General features: G+C 45.1%; 4 protein-coding genes across 13 annotated transcripts in view; 2 read left to right on the top strand and 2 right to left on the bottom strand.

Moving 5' to 3' along the window:
- LOC136192457 (DBH-like monooxygenase protein 1 homolog) overlaps positions 1–3048 on the top strand; it is a 30796-nt gene extending 27748 nt beyond the window's left edge. Inside the window, exons 1-12 of one of the 3 annotated variants that reach the window (XM_065981080.1) lie at positions 147–336; positions 399–775; positions 935–1018; positions 1089–1256; positions 1306–1408; positions 1476–1645; positions 1694–1837; positions 1891–1929; positions 1988–2047; positions 2105–2232; positions 2282–2438; positions 2496–3048. In XM_065981080.1, coding sequence (XP_065837152.1) covers positions 668–775; positions 935–1018; positions 1089–1256; positions 1306–1408; positions 1476–1645; positions 1694–1837; positions 1891–1929; positions 1988–2047; positions 2105–2232; positions 2282–2438; positions 2496–2861 — 1527 coding nt within the window. In that variant the 5' untranslated portion in view covers positions 147–336; positions 399–667 and the 3' untranslated portion in view covers positions 2862–3048. Of the gene's footprint in view, positions 1–146; positions 337–398; positions 776–934; positions 1037–1088; positions 1257–1305; positions 1409–1475; positions 1646–1693; positions 1838–1890; positions 1930–1987; positions 2048–2104; positions 2233–2281; positions 2439–2495 lie in introns of those variants that run through there. The other 2 variants (XM_065981079.1, XM_065981082.1) reach the window with 2 other exon arrangements.
- LOC136192454 (uncharacterized) lies at positions 2979–6808 on the bottom strand. 3 transcript variants are annotated; one of them, XR_010671144.1, is made up of 7 exons: positions 5650–6808; positions 5286–5593; positions 4998–5230; positions 4365–4947; positions 4130–4305; positions 3525–4081; positions 2979–3457 (listed from the first exon to the last, which is right to left on the bottom strand). XR_010671144.1 is itself a non-coding variant. In XM_065981076.1 (6 exons), exons 1-6 carry the CDS (start codon positions 5912–5914, stop codon positions 3814–3816), a joined length of 1833 nt encoding a protein of 610 aa, XP_065837148.1. In that variant the 5' UTR covers positions 5915–6808; the 3' UTR covers positions 2979–3813. The 3 variants fall into 3 exon arrangements, 2 of the variants coding, with proteins under 2 accessions (XP_065837148.1, XP_065837149.1); XM_065981076.1 differs by having other exon boundaries at positions 2979–4081; XM_065981077.1 differs by having other exon boundaries at positions 2979–4081; positions 4998–5227; positions 5650–6807.
- Positions 6809–7074: 266 nt separating this feature from the next.
- Positions 7075–14442, top strand: LOC136192452 (uncharacterized). 6 transcript variants are annotated; one of them, XM_065981073.1, is made up of 7 exons: positions 7075–10421; positions 10471–11219; positions 11271–11600; positions 11655–11890; positions 11965–12059; positions 12150–12577; positions 12637–14442. In XM_065981073.1, exons 1-2 carry the CDS (start codon positions 7790–7792, stop codon positions 10560–10562), a joined length of 2724 nt encoding a protein of 907 aa, XP_065837145.1. In that variant the 5' UTR covers positions 7075–7789; the 3' UTR covers positions 10563–11219; positions 11271–11600; positions 11655–11890; positions 11965–12059; positions 12150–12577; positions 12637–14442. The 6 variants fall into 6 exon arrangements, with proteins under 6 accessions (XP_065837145.1, XP_065837142.1, XP_065837143.1 ...); XM_065981070.1 differs by having other exon boundaries at positions 11965–12448; positions 12502–12560; XM_065981071.1 differs by having other exon boundaries at positions 11965–12577; positions 12637–13577; positions 13646–14442.
- A 2321-nt stretch (positions 14443–16763) lies between these two features.
- Positions 16764–20658, bottom strand: LOC136192458 (alpha-L-rhamnosidase-like). The gene is made up of 27 exons (XM_065981083.1): positions 20520–20658; positions 20294–20459; positions 20154–20238; positions 20037–20098; positions 19901–19967; positions 19713–19837; positions 19564–19657; positions 19442–19507; positions 19263–19383; positions 19140–19204; positions 19019–19078; positions 18923–18964; positions 18777–18868; positions 18601–18721; positions 18481–18552; positions 18328–18417; positions 18197–18276; positions 18041–18137; positions 17916–17989; positions 17757–17868; positions 17628–17699; positions 17517–17567; positions 17358–17460; positions 17211–17304; positions 17088–17154; positions 16953–17034; positions 16764–16835 (listed from the first exon to the last, which is right to left on the bottom strand). The coding sequence occupies exons 6-24, from the start codon at positions 19766–19768 to the stop codon at positions 17270–17272; spliced, it is 1503 nt and encodes a 500-aa protein (XP_065837155.1). The 5' UTR covers positions 19769–19837; positions 19901–19967; positions 20037–20098; positions 20154–20238; positions 20294–20459; positions 20520–20658; the 3' UTR covers positions 16764–16835; positions 16953–17034; positions 17088–17154; positions 17211–17269.
- Positions 20659–22522: the final 1864 nt, after the last annotated feature.

Here is a 22522-nt window from a genome sequence, read left to right as displayed (position 1 = left end):
GCGAAGACAAGAACTGCAAAAACACTTCGCCAAGAAGCGTCTCAAGCTATTCTACGAAACAACGTCACGGTCCATTCAGCTGAGCTAACCCGTATGTCCTCCCTACGTCACGGTGCATCTTATGAAAATCGTGTTGCTCTTCGCTCTCGTTGTGTCGGCGAGCGCTTCGGCGCTCTTGAGTCGTGAATACAATCAATAACGCGAAGGGCGTCGTGAACGTCGGAATCGAAGCGAAAACTAGAGGCTGGATCGGCTTCGGCTTGTCGCCAAACGGAAAGATGCCGAAACTCAGACATCGTGACCGGCTGGGTCAAAGACGGAAGAGGCTTTCTTCAGGTTCAATCGAAAAGACACGCCCACGCATCCTAGTGCCCACACATCGTCGTTTTTATTTATAGGATAGGAAGTCATTGGGCCCCTTTCTTCCCCCGCTCGATTCGAAGCAGAATGTCGAACTAATAGCGGCGAACGAAAACGACACAACAATGGCGCTCGAATTCACGCGCCATCTTCGCGCTTGTGAACCAAACGACACAAGCGTCCCTGGACATTCAATAATTAATTCATGATAATGTTGATTTTTTGTGCACGTTCATTTGTTTAGTCTGGCACTGCGCATGTGATTTGGGCCTATCATCCCGCCGATCCTGAATCAATAAATGGATCAATGCGACATGTGAAGTCGGGTTTTAAGAGCGTCAATTTGCTGACAGGTTTCGGTTCTCGTCGATCGTTTCCGGATGGCACGCCCCCTTTCCAACTCATAACGAACAAAGTATGGTTTCTTGATGAAGTCTTGATAAACTACATATAACGTACGGTATATAATCATCTGTATTAAGCTTGCTTGAATACTTTTAAATGAATTAATTGAACAATACCCATGTGACCAATACCAATATACATGTATGTACAACATCTCAATTTTTTTCAGTTATCTGTGCCTTCGTCTCATACGACGTACTGGTGCAAGCCGCTTCAATTGCCCAAGCTACCTAAAGGAGGCTATCTGATTGGAGTACATACTAACATACATGTATTATTTATATTGATTTTGCTTTATTGAATTTTTTCTCTTCTTTTTCGAGTTTGATCCCGTTATCGATAATAAGGAGATTGTTCATCACATGGTTGTCTATCGATGCGACAGTGCTGCGGAGTTTCTCGACGAGGAGGGCCAATGTATGAAACTGAATGACGACGTTCGAAGGTGTTGGGGCTATAGTCCTTTCGGGTCATGGGCAGTCGGCGATCAGGTAGACGCTTTCTTATTGGCTAAAAGACAGTGGCAACTCTTTTTTGTAGGGAATTCGTTTTCCTGATGATGTTGGAATCCCGTTTAGTGGAACTGGAAGCGTCCAGTATGCCCTGCTGGAAATTCATTACAATAACGTCGAAGGGAAATCAGGTATTTAATTATTATGACATGTTTTCTTGTCTGATTTTTGACTCTCGATGTGTTCGTCATCTGACAGATTACGTAGACTCGTCCGGATTGGAGTTCTTCTATAGGACCACACCGCCTAAACACGATGCAACAATTCTCGAAATTGGTCAATCTTTTCTAGCCACGGGGTTTTTTATTCCACCTGGCTTGACGAGAGCTACGGTTATGTCCTACTGCTCGCCAGAGTGCACCAAAGTCGTACGTAGAGATGGCAACATTATAGCATCTCTTTATGTGTACGTTTAGGGCGTTCCTTCACAAGGTTCTAAGGTGGTCGCCACTCTCTTGCACTCGCATTTAGCTGGCGTTGCAATTCGAGTCAAGCATTTTCGCAATGGCACGTTCTTGGGATACGTAGCTCGAAACGAGTACTACGATTTCAATTTTCAAGTAAATTTCGTTCAATGTTGTTGGTATGCCTAGACGCGACCTTTCTCGTATAGGACTTCACGTCTCCTTTCACAAACATCACAATTCGGCCGGTGAACTTCTTTCCTTACTCCACGGATATTGAGGCTATAACTTTATTAAGATATACAGGGCGACGCACTTCAGACCGAATGTGATTACAGTACGGTGGGACGAACAGAGCTGACTAGGGTACATACGGTTTCTTAGCCAGGTGGATTCCTTGCACGATGTTCTGCATGCCTCTAGGGTGGCCTTAGTACGTCGAGTGAAATGTGTCTCGCGTATTTAATCGTTTATCCGTCGACGTACGCTCAATCATGTTTGAGCCAAGCTTCGAAGGGTGCCATGTCTCGTCTAGCCAAAGAAGCAGATGCGTAATATTTGATTATTTAATAGTATTCTACTGTACCTAATTTTTTAGAGACAAGGTTGGGGCACTTACTACGATGATAGCATTGACTCTCTTCGACAATCGATATCTTTTAATTTCTCTAAGCACGGAGCTGACACCGCGTATCTCAACTATCTTCGTTGGGAGCAAGAAGTCCTGTGCAGAAGCGTCGAACGGCAAAGATTAATCGTAAGACAAATTTAGAGACTTTACGAATTCGAAGTATGTTGAAATTGTTTTGTGTAGGACGATGCGCTCGCCAACGTGTCAACGGAGTCGGTGGAGCCCGCAACTGCTCAACCGGACTGCGTGAACAGTCTAGATCAACCGCCCACTATCGTCTATTTGTCTACCACTACCACCACCACCACCACCACCACCACCACCACCACCACCGCCGCCACCACCACTAGCACTAGCACTACTGCTACTGCTACTACTACTACTAATGCTACTTCTGTTACTGTCGCCAGTGTCTCCAGCACGAATGTAGCTGGAATTGTCGTCAGTGTTATGGCTGGTTTGATTCTTCTTGTGGTTATTGCACTGGTTGTCTATTTCAAGACTTCTCGGAAGACAGTTAATTACTATGCGAAATTAACTAAGAAGTGAATGTCTTTTACTCGACCCCCTAATCTCCTCTGTAGTAGCCTTTTGCGGGAACGTTCAGTAATTAATTGATGGGCGGCAAGGGCGACTGGAGAGATAGGGAATGTGTGCACGTGTGTAAAGAATTTTGTAGTAATTAATTAATGAAGATCTAGGATCATCAAGTATCTTCTAGTTCAATGAAAGTAAGGTTATTTAAAAACGTTTAGTGTGAAGTGAAAGCCACTCCAAATCCAAATTGAAAAGGCGACAATCCCTCGACGCGAAGCCCGTATAACAATTCGTGACGCCCGTATCTCCTGCGCCATCCCAATGATCTTCGTGCGAGAACGACGATGCCGTCGACAGATTCGGCGAGCGTATGACTGTATAACGTCATGTGAACAAGCTCGGTTGGATCCGTGACGTTCCCGCTCGTCGTAGGCTGATTCAGTCAGGAAGCCGGTCGCGGAGTGTTTGTGAAGGTAGGACCTAGAGTGCATACACGTAGTGTACTTACTCCTAGTCCACTCCTGCGAAAGAAAGACGGTTCCCTTGATGGGGCCCCGTTTATAGCATTTCACCAATTCTTCGATGCGCATGAATTAGGCGGTCTCGATCTTCAAAAAAAAAAGTGAGGAAGTAATCGCAAAGGGATTATATCGGTCTGTCAATCAATTTCTTCACCGGTTTTTCCTGTGAGTCTATTGGAAGGCTCGATCGATCGCCGTATAATTTCACATGCCATTCTTTATTTCTTCTTTTTTCTCATCAACCCTCCAATGTTATACTCCGAAGCCAACCTAAATAATCGATGTACCTACCATAGTGCCAATTCCATCGTGACGCTTCTATAGCTATTCTTTTCTACGTGCTCACTTTTTAGCCAGCAGTGCATGCAGACAGCAATTCTATCTAACGTCAAAATACGGACGTTAATAGGTAACGCATAAGACAAAATCTGCTATGTGTGCACTCAGTAAAATTTGGTCATAACGGGCAAGTGATCTGAAACTTCTTTCCACGATGCAAACACTTTAATTGGTCCGGTATGATCGGAAAATATGAACTTATCGGGTTCAGTTGCGTCTGCCGTTAGTTCGGTGTTAAGAACTTCGCAACCGTTAATTCCCGATTTTAAGTGGGGCGGTTCAACACCCCACTGTAGATCCCACACCCAATCGCGCACAGTCTTTGTGGTAATGAGCGTATCTGTCCACTTGGAGTTTACGTTGTGCGTGCATCTAAATAAGGCGTTTAGTTTACGCTCTCAACGTTATATAAAGTATTACGGGACGCTTCCGGATCGTGGTTCTCTGTTGAAGTCTCCCACAACATAGACTTTTTCGACGTTTAAATTTGAAAAGCTATTTTTAACGAAATCTACCACGGACTTCCTGTATTGCTCGCTCGTACTAAGTGGCCTTTTTTGGCTGTTTTTGATGTGAGCGGAAACAACGACAATGATCTATGAAGAAAGCACGTGCAATTTATTAAATTAGAATGTTATGTTTCTGCTGAACGCACCTTTGTCCCAACTCTAAACGGGCATCCCCAAGCAGATCTATAGCCGGATATTGGAATATTTTTACAGTCGTCAACTAGATTTACTCTCGAATTAAACGCAATTCCAAGCGAATTTTCGCCGATTCGAAGATTTTTTCTGTACAGTTCTTTTTCCTTTCCGTTGATTTCTTGCAGCGCTAGAATGTCGAATTTGTTGAATATCCTTGTAAATTCATCTGCATATTTTCCCTCTTTCTCCGTTTCTTTCGTAACTTGATTAACTTTGAAATTTTTTAAATTCCACGTTCCTATGGCGACGGCGGCTTCGAAGGGGGAATACTGGTAGGTAAAGCGGACGGGGAGGTGATCACTAAGATCGTAGTTTCTTGCTTTTTGCCGAGTTGTTCGGTATGACCGCTCGAAAACAGGAACAAATTTTTCATAGAAGAAGTCTTGTCTAAATTCTCGCGTTCCTATAGGGTCGTACTTGTGTAGTAGGCGGGTATTTTCGCTCACTAATATGTGATCAAAATGCGATTCTTTGCTTCTGCTGCCTTTGTCGCTCGCCGTCGTATCGCCGGTGTCGTGGAATCGCATAAACGACCTTAAACAAGAAATTAGCTGCGCATCAACATCTAAGTCCTTAATGCCAACAATTTTTCCATGAAGGTTTCAGTGTCATATTTGGCTTTTCGAATTTGCGTCAAGCTCGCACCGATGTTGAGATCACCGGCAACGACTATCGATTTACAATCCGTTTTGAGCTTGAGAATGTCCGACCGAAGGGAGTCTAATTGCTTGTGCCGTTCTCTCATATACCCGTGAGACAGATGTACGTTATAGAAGTGTATGCAAGTTTCGAGTCCAGGATATGTTGTGATGTACTGCTTAAAGCAACAGTTAAATCTATAGAAGGCAAATATTTTCACTTAATTTACTTACTCTGAACTGACCGTAAAGACCATATATTTTTCCCTGTACTTTTAACGATCTCCACTCTCCTTCATACGCTACTAAATCACTACTCTTGTAGAAGAATGCAAGTTGGCCAGAGACCTTAGATTTGTATTTAACGGCAGCCGAATAGATACCCAGTTTTCTGACTATCGCATCATCCAGTTTTTCTGAATTAGTTATTTCCTGTACAGCCGTGATGTCCGCATCTACTATAAGGGCAGCTAAAGTTTCTGAAACGAAGTTACCCATATCTCTCTCTTGTCGTCCCATGCCATTTATGTTAATAGATGCAACTGAAAATAATTGCTAAATTAATTTAATTTTTTCTTGTTTAATAATCTAGCCTTACACTTTCTTCCTCGTGGGATTACGTTTAGGTCGAACAAGGGATAGCCCAAATAGTAAGCGTTCCTATTCATTATCACCACGTCTTCGTATGTGAGTCTGGGCCCGCAAAGATATTGGGCATTTGTAAATTTGGTTTTACGATAGGCAACTTTGAGGAAGGGCAAATGCTGATGTGAGGAACTCCGTTTGCATTTGTCGAACGATTCACCTCTCATCACCATGCTTGAGATGGTTAAAGCTCGAACGGCTGGACTAGCATTCTCCATTCGAAACAACGATGATCCGGTTTTAACAATCTGGTCAAACGCTTGAGAGTTAGCATTGGGGCAGCTCAATGCAAACAGATTAATCTTGTCATCAAACTCACAGCTAGTAAGTATATTTCGATGTATTTTGTTTATTTCGCCGTTTACAAGTGCGTATGGAGTAGAGAGTCGATAGGACGAGGACGAAGGTGGCTCGATCTTTTCTGGCAGGACAATCCAATGCTTGTCAGTAGTCTGCCACGCAGCGGTTCACGACGGAAAAGCGTAAGTTGCCGGTGGATTCATCAGAGGCTGATTCTCCTGAAGCCGAAGAATGACGTAAGGATTTTCAAATCTATAATCGCTGATTCCGTAAAAGTTTCCATTGAAAAAGAAAGACAAGTCGAATGGGGCCCGTGCTCGGTTCTGGGGATTGTGATTGTGACTGGCCTCATCGAGACTATCGAAGAGGCAGAAGATATGCGTTAGCACGATTCGGCTGGACAGCAGAACGCCTTCGCCGCGTAATTGTTCAAAGCGGTAGATTGATCCGAACGCAAGCATGCTTTGGGTGAGCGGCGGAGACAGATCGTTTGCCGGCGACTGGAAGTATCGGCGAAGACGTCTTGGCTCCGAATTTGTAATCGATTTCGCCGAGATCGAGTCGTTGTGCAACTGTGAAGTCGTCGAAAGGCACGTTGACGCGAGAGCGCTTAGAAAGACGGCGAAACGAAGCGCCGTGGAAGCGGGAACACGTTGCGCTGTCGTCATCTTCGCGGCGTACGTCTCGTCCGCAAATGGCGCGATTGCACGCGGAACCGCGCGTGTACGTCTGTGCCAGGACGTAGGGCCCCTCCCCCAAAGTTCAACAATGCGAGTGCCGCGCATTTTTGGACTACACATGCTTACACTGACGACTAAAAAGTGCTCGGCCTAGAGCTGTCCGACGTCGCGCGTACCGCAGTTACCCCAGTGTTACCGTACGAATCCTCGCGGTTTATTAAGTAAGAGAAACAGACCGTGTTTGGACTTGCGTCGTCGTTTAGTCGGTTCGTTCCTGCGACCGGGATTCGATTAGGAATCACTTTAGAATGCAAAGCAAGCTAGCCCCTCCTGCATGGCACGCATACTTGAACCATGCACCAACGAGTTCATGCCCTCTCCCCTTATGGGTTCAAGTATCTCAATCAGCTAGGTCAAAGATAGAGGCGAAGCACGCACTATCTCGAACACAATTAAACAGCGTACCGCGGAACTCGGCACGATGCGCTTCAGCGTCTTTCTCCTCATCGTCGCCTTCACTATTTGTGACGCGTATTTCTTTGGAGATCCGACGACTCTCGCTTTGGCCGTTGCAGAGTACGATCAGTTTTCAACCTTCAATCGAAGTGGGATCGTCGTTGTCAGCACGCCGACGTCAATAACGGCGAGTTTCGATGAAGACTATACCCTGCTTCAACTTCTCGAACTTATGTTTCCTGACGTCACTGATTTTCTCGGCACTGAAACAATCGAGTCGAAAAATCCATTCAATTTCAAAGTGAGCAATTTCTCAGTCGATCCGCTATCGGGAGAGTGGAGCTTTGGAACGAAACCGTTTCCTAAGTGGACGATAATAGATAACGGTGTTCTCTCCGTGGATGACGTCACGGCTTACATCAACTTTGTCATCCAACCGTCTGCTCCCGAAGAAGAAGACCAGTTTTACATTCGTGACTTTAGTGTTGCCGGAACTGTTACAATCGGCGGCGCCAGTCTGAATCTAAAAATATCTCAAGTTGGACCGTCGCTCTTCTTCTATGGGGCCCCTTCAACGGGTTCCGTACCGGTGGGAAGTTTCATCGACTGGCTTGGCGGTCGGGCCCTTCCCACGTACTTAAAACGTCCTTGAAAGAAATGGAACTTCCACTCGATAAATTCACAATTGAAAAGTCGAGCGTCGTGGCGACGTACGGTTCGATGGGCTACGCGTTCGCCGCGTCCGGCAACCCGACCACATCCAAGTGGAAAAGCGCTCGATGTCACTTCATTGCGACAAAGTACGAGGGGAATTCGTACACCGAAGAGCGAACCGTTTTCACGGCAGCATTCGTATCGTCTACGGACGTTTTTCCCGCTCAGCTTGCCAAACAGATCACTGACGGTGCCGTTGATTTGACTCGTGTTGAATTCATTAAGGATGTCAAAGTGGCCCAGCTCGGCGTTGTCGTGTCGTCGGATGACTTGACACCCAATCTTCTGCCTTCTGTCTTAGACGGCATACTCCAGCACACCATACCTGTCACAAAAGGCGTGGCCTTTGTGGGTGCTATACGATTTCTCTCGAAGGAGCCTCCTGTTTTGTGCGTCTTGAAAGTATCGAACGATGGCGTGAAATTTTCTCTACGTGATCCCGGTCGATCGCTCACCGTCGGAAATTTGATTCGTCTAATTTTTCCTGATTTTGACGAAAAGGACTTGGCTCTTCCAACAGGACTAACTGACGTTCTGAGTATGAAACTGTCTCGTTTTGAGTTCACTGGCAAGAGTCCTCAAAAGTTACTTGCCGACTTTCGAGGCCCTTCCGAGATCCGTATAATTGAAAAGTACCTTTCTGTAATTGATCCGTCTATGACTGTGACTGCTACTCTAGGAAAGACACCCAAGACGGAAATAAAAGTCGGAGGTTATCTAAGATTCGGTTCTAGTAGTTTCACTGTCGAAATCAAGCCGAATCCTCGCGGAAACGGCTTTGAAGTCACGGCGACCGGTTCCTCAATAAATCTTGGACAAATTATTAAAAATTTCGCAGGACTTCCCGTTGTTCCTAAAATACTCTCGCAGCCTCTCAAGAAAGCGTCGCTAGACGATTTTAAAATTTTGGATCCAAAGCTACAGCTAACGGTCGACGCAAACTCAAAGAACGTTGGATTTGAAATAGAGTTGTCCGGGAAACCGCAGATTTCCAATTGGCAAGGCGTCCAACTGAGCAGCGTCATCGTCATGACAACCGGTGGCGAGCTAAAATTTGCTCAAGGATTCGAGTTCGATAAGACAAATTTAGCCGATTTGATTGAAAAACTCACAGGAAAATCGGTGCAAGGATTAAAACTTTTAGATCAAAATCTCAAAGTGGCCGTCATCATAGCGTCCGATGACATGAAAGGCGTCAAACTGGAAGGCACGGTTTTACGAACAATGGATGTTCGATGTTGTCTCCAACTCGTCGCTTCGTTTTCCTTTCCGTCGAGGTGCAGTAGCGGCGACGACTTCTGCACTTTCTGCCTGAAAAAAATCGGAAAAGGCGATTTTCAGATATCAGCGTCGATCACGTCGCTAACGCAATTCGTCGTATCAGCCAGTCTAAAGGCGAATATCGAGCTGGCTGATGGAATCTGGCTCAAAGAGGGTCGAATCGAATTTGGCGTTGGTAAAGAGACTTTTGTTGGGTTAGGTGCCAGACTAAAGATCTCCAAACCTCAGCTGACTTTTGATGGGACTCTTCGCGCTGAATTCAATCCTCCAGGCATAAAAATGTCAATGGAGATGATTGGTGTTTGGGAAAAGGCTTTCGGGTTCAAATATCTGTCGTTTGGCGATGGTTACATCGCGGCGAGAGTTAGCCCTGTGCCACCGTACCTCTTACAATTTCAAATATCCGGAAAACTTAGTCTCGGAAACGCCGGTAGCAAAGACGAAATTAAAGCTGAAGGCGAAATGGGCTACGATGTAACCGATCCATCCAACATTTACTTCTACGGCAAGGTGAACAAATTGACCATCGGGTCTCTTTTGAAGGCGTTTGAGTACGATGCTTCCGTGCCGCGCCTTCTCAAAGATAGCGGCTTTCCCAAAGGCTTAGAAGTGTCGTATTCACTTCAAGAACGTTCTTCAAAGCATGGAAAGATACCTCAGGGTCTTGTTTTGAAAGGTGTTATTGATTTATTGGGGTTTGAAGTGTCTCTTGACATTGACATTGGCTGGCCGCGTGGCGTAAAGTTGAACATTCGAATGACGCCACTTAGTCTAGCCGGAGGTCTCATCAAGCTTTATGAATCAGAGGATAACGTGAAGAATGGGCCTTTCTTTCTTGCTGACGTTCGTCTTGAGAGTAGCTGGTACCGAAGCGGCTGGTCCTGGCGTAAGGGACAGTTTATAAGCGTGAGCGGTAGTGGATATGTGAACCTATTCGATGGGGTGATCGAACAGGAAGTCCGATTTTACGTCACCAGTTCCCAATTCCGATTCTACGTCAAGGGCAAGTTATTCAATCTGATCGAAGCTTCCTTGAAAATCTACGCTTCTTACGGATCACTGAAACGCGCGTCTTTTAAAGCATCTGGTCGTCTTCTCACAAACTCGTTGGCTCATCTGGACGAAGCAGTTGAGAAAATCATTCAAGACGCTGCCACCCATGCCGAAACTAAAATCACTGAGGCGACAAACGTGTTTAATTATGCTAGTAAGTCTCTAAAGGCCGCTAAGAAGGAATTGGACAAAGCCCGTGACGGCTTGAAGGGCCTTTGCTCTATCAAAAAGTGCTCCAAATGTAAGCTCGGTGCTTTCACTTGATATCTTATAATTGGGTCCCCCTGTAGATTGTTCTGGCAGTTGGTTTTATTGGGGTTGCAAGTCTAGTTGCGAAGGCAAAAACCTTGCTTTTAAGGTTTTCACGCAACTGCTGATGTAGCTTTCGACGCCGCAAAAGACGGACTATCTTCGGCTCAGGACGACTTCGACGCCGCCGCCAAGGCATTAGATGCCGTCAAAGTTGTCGTTCACGTCGGATCGCAAATATTGATTTGGCTCGAGAAGAACACCCTTAGCGACGTCATCCAAATCAAGCGTATGAGTTTCGACGTCAAAATCGGTCTCGTCGAAAGCGGCAAATTCAACGGCGAAATAGTCTATTCGATTCGTAAAGGAAAAGACGTTAAGGAGCAATTTTTATTTAGGCTAGATAGCATCAAAGACATGGCTATCGATTTGGCCGAACTCGTCTATCCCGGCGTTACGGGACGACGGCGTCGTGACGTCACCGACGCACTTCGTCGTGCTTTTCCGGAGAAAACGTTTAAGGATGATTTTGATGTGTTTCAGCGCGATACCTTTGCGAAGGATCGCGTTCGAAAGTCGATTAGGGCGGCGGAATTGAGACGTAGAACGTCGATTTCCTTACTTCTAAAATATGGACGAAGCAACGCTAGAATGAAAACGGCAGTTGACGAAGTCGAACTGCTTGCTAAGAAGCTCAGAATTGTCTCGCCGGAATTCGGAGATCTCGCTAGTAATGCCACTGAGGACGACGTTATCACAATTCCTTTGCTTTCAAAGGAAGTTCTTCCTGGTATATAAACAGGCTAATCTAATAACAATAGTTTCATTTTATAATTTTTAGTATCTTCTGACGAGAGATGCCAGCGTGCTAGTCTATTGAAAAGTTTTATTCAACAGTTAACTAAGGCTGTTCTAAGGGCCTACAGTCGTTACAATCGCTCCAAAATTCACATTGAGGCATCTATAAAGAGCTATTTTCAGTCCGTCGAGGAGGCAAGGGGCATCAGGGAAAAGGCGAAGAATAGCAGTCGTCTCGCTACTTTTCTTCTTAAGAAGTACCTATGGAAAGATGATCGTCAGAAACCGTTTGAAAAGGAAGAAACTGTTATAGAAAGGTACGCTGGTATGATAGAAACAAAAGAGGACAATGTATTGAAGCTATTGGAGACGGGTAAACATACAAGACAATTTCTATCGTATGCTTCTATATATCTTTTATTTTAAGATCTAAGACTTTGGCGGGAATCGGCAGTGAAAAAATTGAAGGATGAATTTAGATTTGGAGCTTCGAATGCTTTGGAGCCGTTTTGCGAGGCTATTTCGAGAGAAACTGGTCACAGTTTCGACGACTACGTGGCTGGCCTCATTGATGAGCTCACTGCTCTTCACGAAAGCGTAGATGATGAGGACGTGCATCGGAGCGCTTTGGCTTACCAAGAAATTTTACGTACGACGAAAAAGGTAATTTTAATTAGCTAGGACGTGTAGGTTGAATGGCTGTATTCATTATTGTATAATTTTGTATTCTAATTTAGAATGTTCTTCAGTTGCCAAAGCAGTCTTTGATCGACGCCAAACTGACGGCAGAAAGAACTCTTGTCGATCTGGATATGATGAATGTTTTATGTGGGTGAGTGAAAGAATCTCAATGCAGCAATCGCGTTAGCTAGGCCAACTGTAGTTCTCTTCGATGATAAGAAAGTGTGTGTTTTGGCTGTAGCCATGCAATGATATTAGTCTCACAGTCAGTCACGCGCCGACCATTCTTGACTCTGATAGGGATTGACGTCATCAGGTAATCATAGACCTAAATGTAGACTTGCACTGGAGACCCTTATCCGGGACTTATGACTTGCTATGGAGGTCTGTTGGAGTCGTCCGCTGCATTTCAGTCGCTCCACCATGCGTTCTGAAGCCTGATGTAGCTGCTGTCTGCTCAAAATTGCGTCGTTCCGCCACTTCGTCGCTTCGGGGCCGTAGAATCGCGTCAAGAAACCTCTATATTGCTATACTTCTGAAGTACGTACGTGCGAGGTAACGCTATTGATTTAAAAACCTCACTTTTCGCTAAGAACTGTGAATGGAGTCTCAGACGTTCCGAGATCTCTGAAATTTCAAAAATTCCTTTCGGGTAAGCTGCATACACCGGTAAATATGCATGGCTAATTTTTCAAACATTGAGAGACAATAGTTTGTTTGATTTTTAGTGTCTGGCTCGTGAAAGATACCAGCGTGCTCTTCTATTGAAAAGTTTCATCGGTTCTTGTCTAACACCGTTACTCTTTCTCCCGCGTTGCGCCGACTTACCGGTAATACTAGAGAATGATGGCCCGGTGTTCACCGTGTTGCCATCATGCAGAACCTCCCACCGCTTACAGTATCTATGCCGTACGCGAGTGCATTACATAGTGTGACGTCATAAATTTTCATGTTGCCACATATTCACCTAGTAATCCCTGCCCTTAGCTCCTACAGCTTAGTCCTACTTTTCTGACGTACTGTATTGTATTTCATAATTTGCTAAGTATTTGAAGACATGCATGTGTACCTGTTACCCGTACACGCATACATACCCACGTACAAACTGTACATGAGTGGATACTTTTGATTGTGACGTCAGAGCGTGACAATCAAAACTCTCATTTCGGTTTCTCAGTGCATTTACAAAACGGAAAATAGCACAGATCAATTTGAAACAGGGGTTTCTAAGCATTTTTTCCGTTTATCAAAGAAGAAACGCTTTATTCGCGCCGTAAATCGCCTTTTTCGGGTCAACGTTTTGGGCCCTATGTCGCGCATGCGCTGTACGAAAAAACGGGTTTTTATGTTATGTCACAATACCGAGCGTGACGAACAGACAGACATACACTTGACATCGAAGCGAAAAAACGACCGAATGGATCGCTTTCGGATTGTCGCCGGACAGAAAGATGCCGAACTCTGACATCGTCACCGGTGGGGAAGTCAAAAACGGAGAAATGGCTTTATTTTTTGCATTTCACAATGACACGCCCTGACATACCTATGTAAGCACCTCGCGTTGAATTGCAGTTTCTTTCTTCAAGACGCGAAGACACGCCTACGCATTTTGTGTATTCACTCATAACAAACAGCGTACCTTTTGCCAGAAGGAGGCCAACTGATACTGGTGCATACATATATTATTTATTGATTTGCCTAATTGACCGTTTTTCTGAAACGTTTCGCCGCACACAGAATGACAGCACTCGATGCTGTTGGGGCTATAGTTCTTTGGGGGCGTGGGAAATTGGCTGTCAGGTGCATAAAGATTCTGTTATTGAACAGAAGACTGTATCAATTATTTTTTGTCCATATGAGGCCAGAGTCCAGGGCGCTCGGCTTCAAGTGCATTACAATAACGTTGAAGGACGATCAGGTATTTAATTAAGACCTCAATTGAAATATCGAATCATTTTACTCTCTTTTTATTGGTTTCGACGCCCTGAGAAAACGAAAGGAATTTGTGTTGCTTCGCGAGCCTCACGTCATCAGCAAGAGAATGAAAAGGATTTTACGCTGTCCGTTCACGTTCTATGCGTTTGACGCTAACTGTTTCTTTTCTTTTTTAGGGCACATTCACCTCCGGGCCCTGAGGTGACTAAATAAAACTGGCCCAACTCTTGTGCCAGAGAGGTTAAAAATGGCTTGAACGCAGGGGAGCACAGCCCCTACTCCAGTGGCATGAGTGATAAACTGCCACCCCACTTGGGCAAGACGCGGTGGGCACAATAGCGGTCCCCCTGGAATCAGGCCGGCAGCACTCATATCCGAGGGCTGCCGGTCCCAGGCGTCCGAGCCGGGAGACTAAACAGGCTCTAACTCCGACGGGGGAGTAGTGAGGTTGACCCCCACCCAACCGAAGCCTGTACGGTCCCCTGCGGTCCCCTGCGGTCCGTGCAGGTGGACAGCAAAAGAAGGGAGAGCTATGCGCAAATTTTTTTAGAGTTTCCGGTTTACTTCCGGGTTCTATTTAATAAAGTTATGAAATTGTGTATGTGCAATGGAGGGCTCAGCTCAGGTCCTTGTCGCCGCTACGCTACATCGACACTACTACTTCTGTACTACCATGCACTACAGAAAACTATAAAAACTATCATTTAAAAGTGTACAAACTACGCTCAGAGCGCTTTCTCTGTTTTTTTTCCTTTCTTTGACGACCTTGAGAGAGTTTTCAAAAGTGATAAAATGTATGGTTAAAATTTCCTAAAAAAGACTAGGTTTAATTATTATAAGATCAATTAACGCTACTTGCCTTCTTGAGAGAGCAGGCGTTTCAGCCTACTAAATGAGCCGCCCAGCAGACTGAAGCAGACTGAAGCAATTACTTCATATCAGGAAACTTTCTCACATGGAGTTGACGCCCTCGTTCTTTCCTCTGCTTCCCTTTTGCTAGAACACAGAACGACGTCAGTTCGAAAAACGATTTTCCTGCGAAAACCAAGAGACAACGCATGAAATCAAAATTTTAAATGTCTTACTCGTCATTACGCCTTTCCCACTATGTTGGTCGTTGATTGAATAAAAAACAAAACGCTAAGTATCAATGAAGACTGACGCGACAACTATTATAAACTGTTTAGCTCCTTGCAGTACAAAACGTAGAAAAAAAAGTGAAAGAAACGGTGTGAACCTGAGTCATCGCTTTCCGCAAAACGCCTCAACAGCCAGTAACATCGAGTCCGAAGAACATTGAAAGTCGCCAAACAATGCCTTCGCAGCCTACATGGAAACCGCACCCCACCGCGCCTTCAAATAGAAACTCGATGAAGAAATAACGCTTACAGTTATGTAACAGCTTCCTTCGCCCAAGCAGTACCTCTCCACTTGCATCTTAGTCGAGCCAGCATGACATTCGCCCCGAGTCCAACTACGATTCAAGTCCACATGAAGATATTATCAGGAGGGCTCAGAACTCGACTCTCACTTTCCGCACGATCCTTCTGGAGTCCCAAACGAAGCGAAAAGGATGCGAGTAAAAACGGTTCCTTCTGGACACGAAATGGTCTCACTCTCTAATAAACAATAAAATACTCATTAAGCTCAGCGACTTAAAGGACGGGAATACCTCCACCGGCAACAGAATAGCATTGACGTTCAGACGCCGCTCCACTCAAAGAAAAGGTATACAATCCAGACAGAAACGTCACCTATTTATTATAAGAGAAATAATTTTAGGCAATGGAAAGGCAAAAGCACGCTTCCAACCTTAAGCGTGTCTTTGGGAAGAAGATACTCGATATTCGAAATGCCAGCCGGTAGAGCTGAGATATTTTGTGAAGATCTCACCGACCAGATGACGGTTTGATTTTCTTGAACAGAAACGTCCTAGGAACTCCAGAAAAAAACTAAGCTCCACCGTCAGAAGTATCCACTTCAGAAAGTAACCTGTAAGCCGTATAACGGTAGGTACAGCTCTGACGTCATGCCGACCTTGGAAAAATAAATCAGGCTCAAGGGACACTAATAACATTAAATACGTACCGATGTTTCTATGTTGGCAACGATGCTGTCTGGTTTCGAGCACGTGTACTGAACGGTGAGCTGCTTCACACTTCCATTGCACGGATCGTCCCTGCAAAAACACGGCAAATATGAATAATATTAAATTAACAAAGACGTGCATCTGTACCAAAAATCCACACCCGAAGGAACCGTACAAATTTTCTGACCCAAACAACGTTTCTTTATCTAAAAAAATTGACAATGAATCGCTCATTAATTAATTACTTAATCAAAGCAAGAGAGCACTATTTCAGAAGCATTTTGAGAAGAGCACGAGCTCCTGTATCCATAGCTACCGCAGCCGCCAGTGGGCAAACCAAAATCAGCAAAATCAATCTGAAAAATAAAAAATTGCTAGAAATGCGGCTAAATGAAGCGTCATCTAGTCGCACCGACTGAATAACACCGCCTGCGTCACTTCCACAATCCAGCTGCAGGTCGGCGTGCAGCGGAAGTATGGGACTGGCGGGCGATCGATTTTCCGGGACGGTGCGACAATGCGTGCCGCCGCTACGTCTCCAGCCGTAGGCTACGCGTCCAGACGTTGTTCGATGCTCCGCGGAGTCGATGTAGCTAAGGCCGGTCGTGCGAGCAACAAAAATTTGAAAAACCTAAATACAGAATTTTAATATAAGAGAGGACAGTTGGCGGTTTAGTACATACACTATTGGAAGAACTGGTCGGCTGAAGTCCCCCCAACTGCATGCGAATCCACATACCGATGCTAATCCTCTCATATAAATATGAAGGTCATCGTTCGCTATATGTGAGTACCTCGAAAACATGTGATGATTACGAGAATTCATCCCCTATCCTTCTATATCGCCGTTCCAAAGTTCCCACAAAGCAGTCGCTGGTTCTTCGGTGTTGTAAAGCATATGACCTTTAGGGAAGTAATTAAATTATTTAATCAAATCAAATAATTAATCATTTAATTAAATTACTAAATTAAATTACTAAATTAAATAATTAATTTTCCAAATGCGTATATCGCACGCACCCCAACTGGGAACTTGGAGCTGTTCCGCTACTTGCAAGGCGACGTCCGTTCGACCGAGTCTGCTAAGCGACAGTGGAAGGAACTGCGAAGAGGCGACTTTGCGTGTCTTTCTGCTATCTAATGACGGCATCTTACTTTGCTTCCTATGATGCCTGCACGCGGGCACGAGCAACCGTCGGACGAATCAATTAAATTCAAGTAACTGAATAGCAATTAAAGACGCCACATATATAAAAACGTCGACCCATATACACTTACTCTACTTCAACGTTTTCCTGCAGATTCGACGGGGTGACGCCAAGGAAGAGAGGCAAAGCTTAGGACGTAATCTGCGGCGTGCAATAATGCGTTCCTGCAACGAAAACGCAAGTAAACGTAGGGCTTATACCAAAAGGATGCACAGACCGTTCCAAAACGCTTTGAAATAGTCTTGTTTAAGCTGAGCTACCATATCTGCGTACGCTACAGCGTCAGCGGACTCTCCTATTGCTCGCGCCATTTCAACAAACTACGAGATGATGCATGAAGACAGATTCAAACTTGACGTCGTTCGTGTTTTCTTACCTGTTCAAGATTCTCAATGTAGCTAAACGCCGACGTAAAACTTGTAGGCACCTTTCAAAAACAAATGTAGTTAAATAATTAAAAAATCTAATTCTTTTGATGATTCAATACTGGATTTGGAGGCTTCAGTATACACCAATCTCCGTATCGTCCAGCCATGTGAGCGAGACCGGACGAAGGAATCTTGAACAACATTATGACTTTGGAGGGATCAGCATTACATACATATGTATATCACACCTGAGATGCAATGTTTTTGAAATAACGCTTCAGAGCGTCGTAGTTGTCGCGAACCGCTCTCAGATCGCCGTAGTATTTATAGAGGACGAATGTCACTTGAGGAAAAGCGGCACTAAACGTCGTGACGTCATTTCAAAGCAAGAAAAAGGCACGTATTACCTCCACGAAGGATCAGCAGGCCGATGACCGTATCGATAATAGGGAACAACGTCAGGAACCGAGCCGTCCTCTCCCTATAGGAACTCAACTCAATTGACATTGACAAAATGACAAAAGACGGGCACCTCGTCGTCTCGAATATTTCGAAGCATGTTGACGAAAAAAGCGTGCATATCAAAACCGAGAGCCATAATGTCACACGACAAGCCGGCGTCGCCCATCCTGTCGACGAGAGGTCACGTCAGATAAAAGAAGCCGATATAAGGAAAGGAGAGACAAACCATCCAATTCTCTCGTCTCTCTGTGCACAGCCAGTGACGATGCTTAGAAAATTAGACAGGTGACTATTCTTCACAACGGCCTACACATTATATGTTACACATATATTATTTATTATATTATATAGCTGAACCTGAAGGTCATTCATAATAAGACTTGACGTGTTCAGCGTCTTTACAGCGTCGACGTCAGCATGAATAGGAATTTGCTGCAAATTTCCCGCCTACAGTCACAATGCGCCAAGATGGTTTATTCTAAGGTTTAAGTTTCTTTTGCAATTGCTTACTTCGAGCTTTCCAGGGTAGCCCCTCACTTCAACGTAGCGGAAACCGTGATACGTAAAGTAGGGCTTGTACGTCTGAAAAAAAATCATATGCAAAATAGATCGCATAAATATATCTCGTACTTCGCCTTGAGGATCGCCTCGCAGGATGTAGGTATCTGTGGCCTCAGCCGAACGAAGATTGGCGTAATATAAACTGCCGTTCCTAGGACCGTAGGGAGGATGGAGTTTGACTTCAGCATGCCTGGGACGGTATAAGGGAACATGAAGAAATCGACTCGCCCTTGCAGTGTGAGTACTTGAGAACTATGACTTGGCCTTTATCACCTTTCACCGTCAATCTGCAATATCCGGCTAGATTCGTACCGAAGTCAAGGACGTAGATGTTGCCCTATAAGAAATGAGCGTACCTAAGAGAACGGAGTATGTGTATTGCTGTACTTACAGGCAGTGTTTGAATGTCAATGGGCGGATTAGGCGGATCTTGCTGCGTGGATAAGACAAACATCATTCGAGATTCAAACATGATTTTTTGTCCAACTTTAATTGGAGGAATCAGCTGAAGAGGCATTATACCTTGAGGACCTGAAACAATTGCGACCTATTGCCCCAAAAATAATCCAAGTCACCGAAACCACGAGCAGAGTTCTGACGTCATATACCTGTTTCCACGAATCATCGAGCTTATAGCCCACTTCATTCCATCTAGCCTTCTCTAGACGAGCATCTAAAGAAGAAGAATTTAATAATTAATTAATTAAATAAATAATATTGTCGAAACTCACCGTACACTTCGCCGTTGTAAATCGAACTGCTCACCACAGGCGACGATGCGGCGCGCCAATCCGTGCTACTCACCATAATTTCATCGTACGACTCGACATCCGAGTCATAGGTAAGAACGAGCTATACGTCCAACCGTTTCAATGTCATTGAAGACACGTGCATATTTTCAAACGAGAACCTTTAGTCGAAATATCATCGGGACGGTGTCGCTCGACGAAACGTTGTCCAGTGGACGAAAGGCGGTCTGTTGAGTGAATGATGAGCACCATATTCTTAATGATATTCTCAAAGAATTAATACCGTGTTACGCCTTCCAATGCCCACGATAGCTCCAAGTACATTCGTCGCCTCGATATACTGCATTACGTCGTAAACAACGTAGAAGACACGCGTGCTGAAGAAATGAGAAATAAAGAATTTTGTATTAAAGAAACGCACACACAGTGTACCTGTACTTCGTCCAACCAGGAGCAAGAGCCTCGTCACCAATTCGCTTTCCTTTCATGTATAGGCGAAAGTATCCCAAACCGGATACGTAGACTCTCGCTCGACGAAGCGTCGAATTAGAAGTAGCCTTAGGTAAGAAACTCGACAGTGATTGTTTCACGAGGAAAAATGACGATATAATATTACGTACGGAAAATTCGGGACTGCGGAGATAAGGAGCCACGGAAACCGAATCCGGAGCTGCAATCCAAGGCGAACTTTTCAACAAGGTTTAAATAAAATGACGTCATCTCAGGATTGTTTATGAATTAGCCAAGTGCACTAACCTGATTCAGAATACCTGCTTCCATATTAGACAAAGGACATCATTTTCATCCCACCAACGCACCTATAATGTTATCCACTTAACTTAGCACTATAACTTTCTAAATGTCTATCTCTACCGTCCAGGAATACAACACAAAGGTCTGATACTCATAACTGCTGTTCACTTCGACGCCTCGAAAATTCGAAGAAATCACTTTACCACTAGATATACATTACGTATTATATATATCATTCCATCTAATATTCTCGCCCCTGCCTGTCAATGATGGGACGACGAAACGTATCGCGCTCTCGAGACGAATATATGAGCACTTGAAAGGCCGTTTGGCCGCCTACTCGATCTGTGTGTCGTGGAAGCCATGAAAATGTTGGTACGGCTACGCCGAGAACTGGTCCGTCGTGCGTGCTTGCTAGATTGTTGCCTATAGGCGGGAGAAACGGGTTGAGAGCTAGATATTCAAGCTGCAATGTGAAGAACTTGCATCGCAAGTCGATCGGGGGCAAGGGGCCCCCGTTGCAAGCAGAAATGGCGAAGAGGAAGATGAAAGCGGTCAAGCCGAAGCAAATCATTGGTTCGACGATGCTGCTGGGACTCTAAGTAGCGGACTCGACGGACTTCGTGCAAACTCTACAAGTCCCGGATAAGTCTAGGCACCGCGAAGCGCAAATCTAGTTCAACGACGGTGTGAAATAATTCCTTTTTTCACAAAGATACGAGAAAATGACTCGAAGAAGTTGTTCCGGGAGGCGGGAGTCCGTGCCTTGAGGATGAACGTCATGCTGGCGAGTCCGTGACTCAGTTCATGTACGAGTGTCTTTTGCTGTCGTAACAAAAAGTCTCGATCAGTCCTGACCTATTTTTGCACGCGCAGATGACAACGCGCTACGGAACATCAAACCAGGGAGCTGGCACGAGACCATCACGTGTGGAGGCGTGATCAAAGGGCTCATCTCTTCCTCGAACGTATTTTGAAAAAAGGCAAGAAACAAAGCGAAATGGCCGAATTGGGGGCAATGAATCAAGGCTTCGCCGTGTAAGAGAAGGATGCAAGCGCACGCGCGCGACGACGCTCGTTTTCGCGTCCACGCTTCGTCCCCCCTTTCCGCTTTAGCTGCTAGCTTAGTTACTGTACCCTCTTAGCGCTAAGAACGTACTTGACATCGGATCAGCGACTGCAAACTTAGTAAAGTCGGGCTACGAAGCGAAAGAGGCGAAGGAGCGTCTTCACCAAATGGCAAAGCCCCACTTCATCCTCACGATCCAGATCAAGAACACGACTCCGCACACTTGGAGAACGCCTCAGGTCTACTTCAAGCACGGCGTGACGAGGGTCTGCCCTCCCCTCCAAGTCGCTCCCAACGATGTCGCGGAGTGGACGGTCAACTCGCAAGTGTTCGGTAACGCCGTCGAAGGGACGCTACGCTACGACGTTAAGCCGACGGATAACGTTTGCTTTACGATGATGTTTCGCGTTTCTGGCCGAACGGTTTGCAAGGGCTGTTGCAGCTCAGTGGCACAGCCAAACATATGGGAGGGAGAGGTGAACGGTCTTGATCGCACCCTAGAGCGCGGGGGTACGACTTTTTTCTTATAGGTTCTTACGGTAACCGATGAATTTATCGTCGGAAAAAAGAAACAGCACAAGGATCTCGTCTCCGTGAAGACGCTTCACGAGTATTTGTCAGACAAGCACCTAGTTCGCCCCGGAAATTGCTGCACGACCATTCGAACGTCGGCGTCGGGAAAGTATGAAATTCACGAAATTCATGAAATGCTCGTCGACGTGATTCACACGAGATGGGTCCCGGCTCAACCCCAATCGTTATCGCCACGCAATATTACATCGAATTGTCATCGAAAACTGTCGCTGACGCCAAATAAAGTACCTCGCGAACATTCTAGTCGAAATTCGCCGGAGCTGTGCCGTTTCAAAACAGGAGAGTCCCGGAGACGAACTTAAAGTGGACTTCCACGCCATTTCTGGTGGTATCAGGTCAATCAGTGTATCCTCGTCATTTTTGAGTCTCATGTATGTGCCGTACGTAATTAAGAGTCGATGACGGTGCTTATACTCTCATGTATGTGCCGTACGTAATTAAGAGTCGATGACGGCGTTTATACTCTCATGTATGTGCCGTACGTAATTATGAGACAATGACGGCGCTTATACTCTCATGTATGACCCCTACTCTGTGCTAATGAATCATACCTTTGTGAGAGGTCAGGCGATTCAAACTTTTCAAACCCCTGGGACTGACCTATTAATGTCAGGCCACCCTCTCACAAGGAGTAGCGATCCGTCTTATTTCCTCTACCTCCTTTTTCTAAAGAAAGAAATAAAATTTAGAAGCAGGTTCAACGTCTCAAGAAACATTTTCCTTCAGAAAATTTACTTGTTTTCGGGTGACTTGTCTGAAAATGTGCAAAACTTCCCTAAGATTGTAAAGGCAGTTATAAATGGAAAAAAATTCAAATGCAATTCCC

The sequence above is a fragment of the Oscarella lobularis genome, chromosome 10 (assembly GCF_947507565.1).
Source record: "Oscarella lobularis chromosome 10, ooOscLobu1.1, whole genome shotgun sequence".
Taxonomy (NCBI): Eukaryota; Metazoa; Porifera; class Homoscleromorpha; order Homosclerophorida; family Oscarellidae; genus Oscarella; species Oscarella lobularis.
The sequence above is the reverse complement of the archived record's forward strand: the minus strand, read 5'-3'. Positions and strand labels throughout refer to the sequence as shown.

Excerpts from the sequence above, each read along its gene's own strand:
- LOC136192458 (XM_065981083.1), bottom strand. The coding sequence starts at position 19,768 with ATGAAAGGAAAGCGAATTGGTGACGAGGCTCTTGCTCCTGGTTGGACG. Across the intron at positions 18,553-18,600 it reads GAGGCGATCCTCAAGGCGAA|ACGTACAAGCCCTACTTTAC; the intron begins GTACGAGATATA and ends ATTTTTTTTCAG. Across the intron at positions 18,277-18,327 it reads TTATTATGAATGACCTTCAG|GCCGTTGTGAAGAATAGTCA; the intron begins GTTCAGCTATAT and ends TATAATGTGTAG.
- LOC136192452 (XM_065981073.1), top strand. The coding sequence starts at position 7,790 with ATGGAACTTCCACTCGATAAATTCACAATTGAAAAGTCGAGCGTCGTG. Across the intron at positions 10,422-10,470 it reads TATCAAAAAGTGCTCCAAAT|ATTGTTCTGGCAGTTGGTTT; the intron begins GTAAGCTCGGTG and ends GTCCCCCTGTAG.
- LOC136192454 (XM_065981076.1), bottom strand. The coding sequence starts at position 5,914 with ATGGAGAATGCTAGTCCAGCCGTTCGAGCTTTAACCATCTCAAGCATG. Across the intron at positions 5,231-5,285 it reads GTCTTTACGGTCAGTTCAGA|CAGTACATCACAACATATCC; the intron begins GTAAGTAAATTA and ends TGTTGCTTTAAG. Across the intron at positions 4,306-4,364 it reads CGTTTAGAGTTGGGACAAAG|ATCATTGTCGTTGTTTCCGC; the intron begins GTGCGTTCAGCA and ends CTTTCTTCATAG.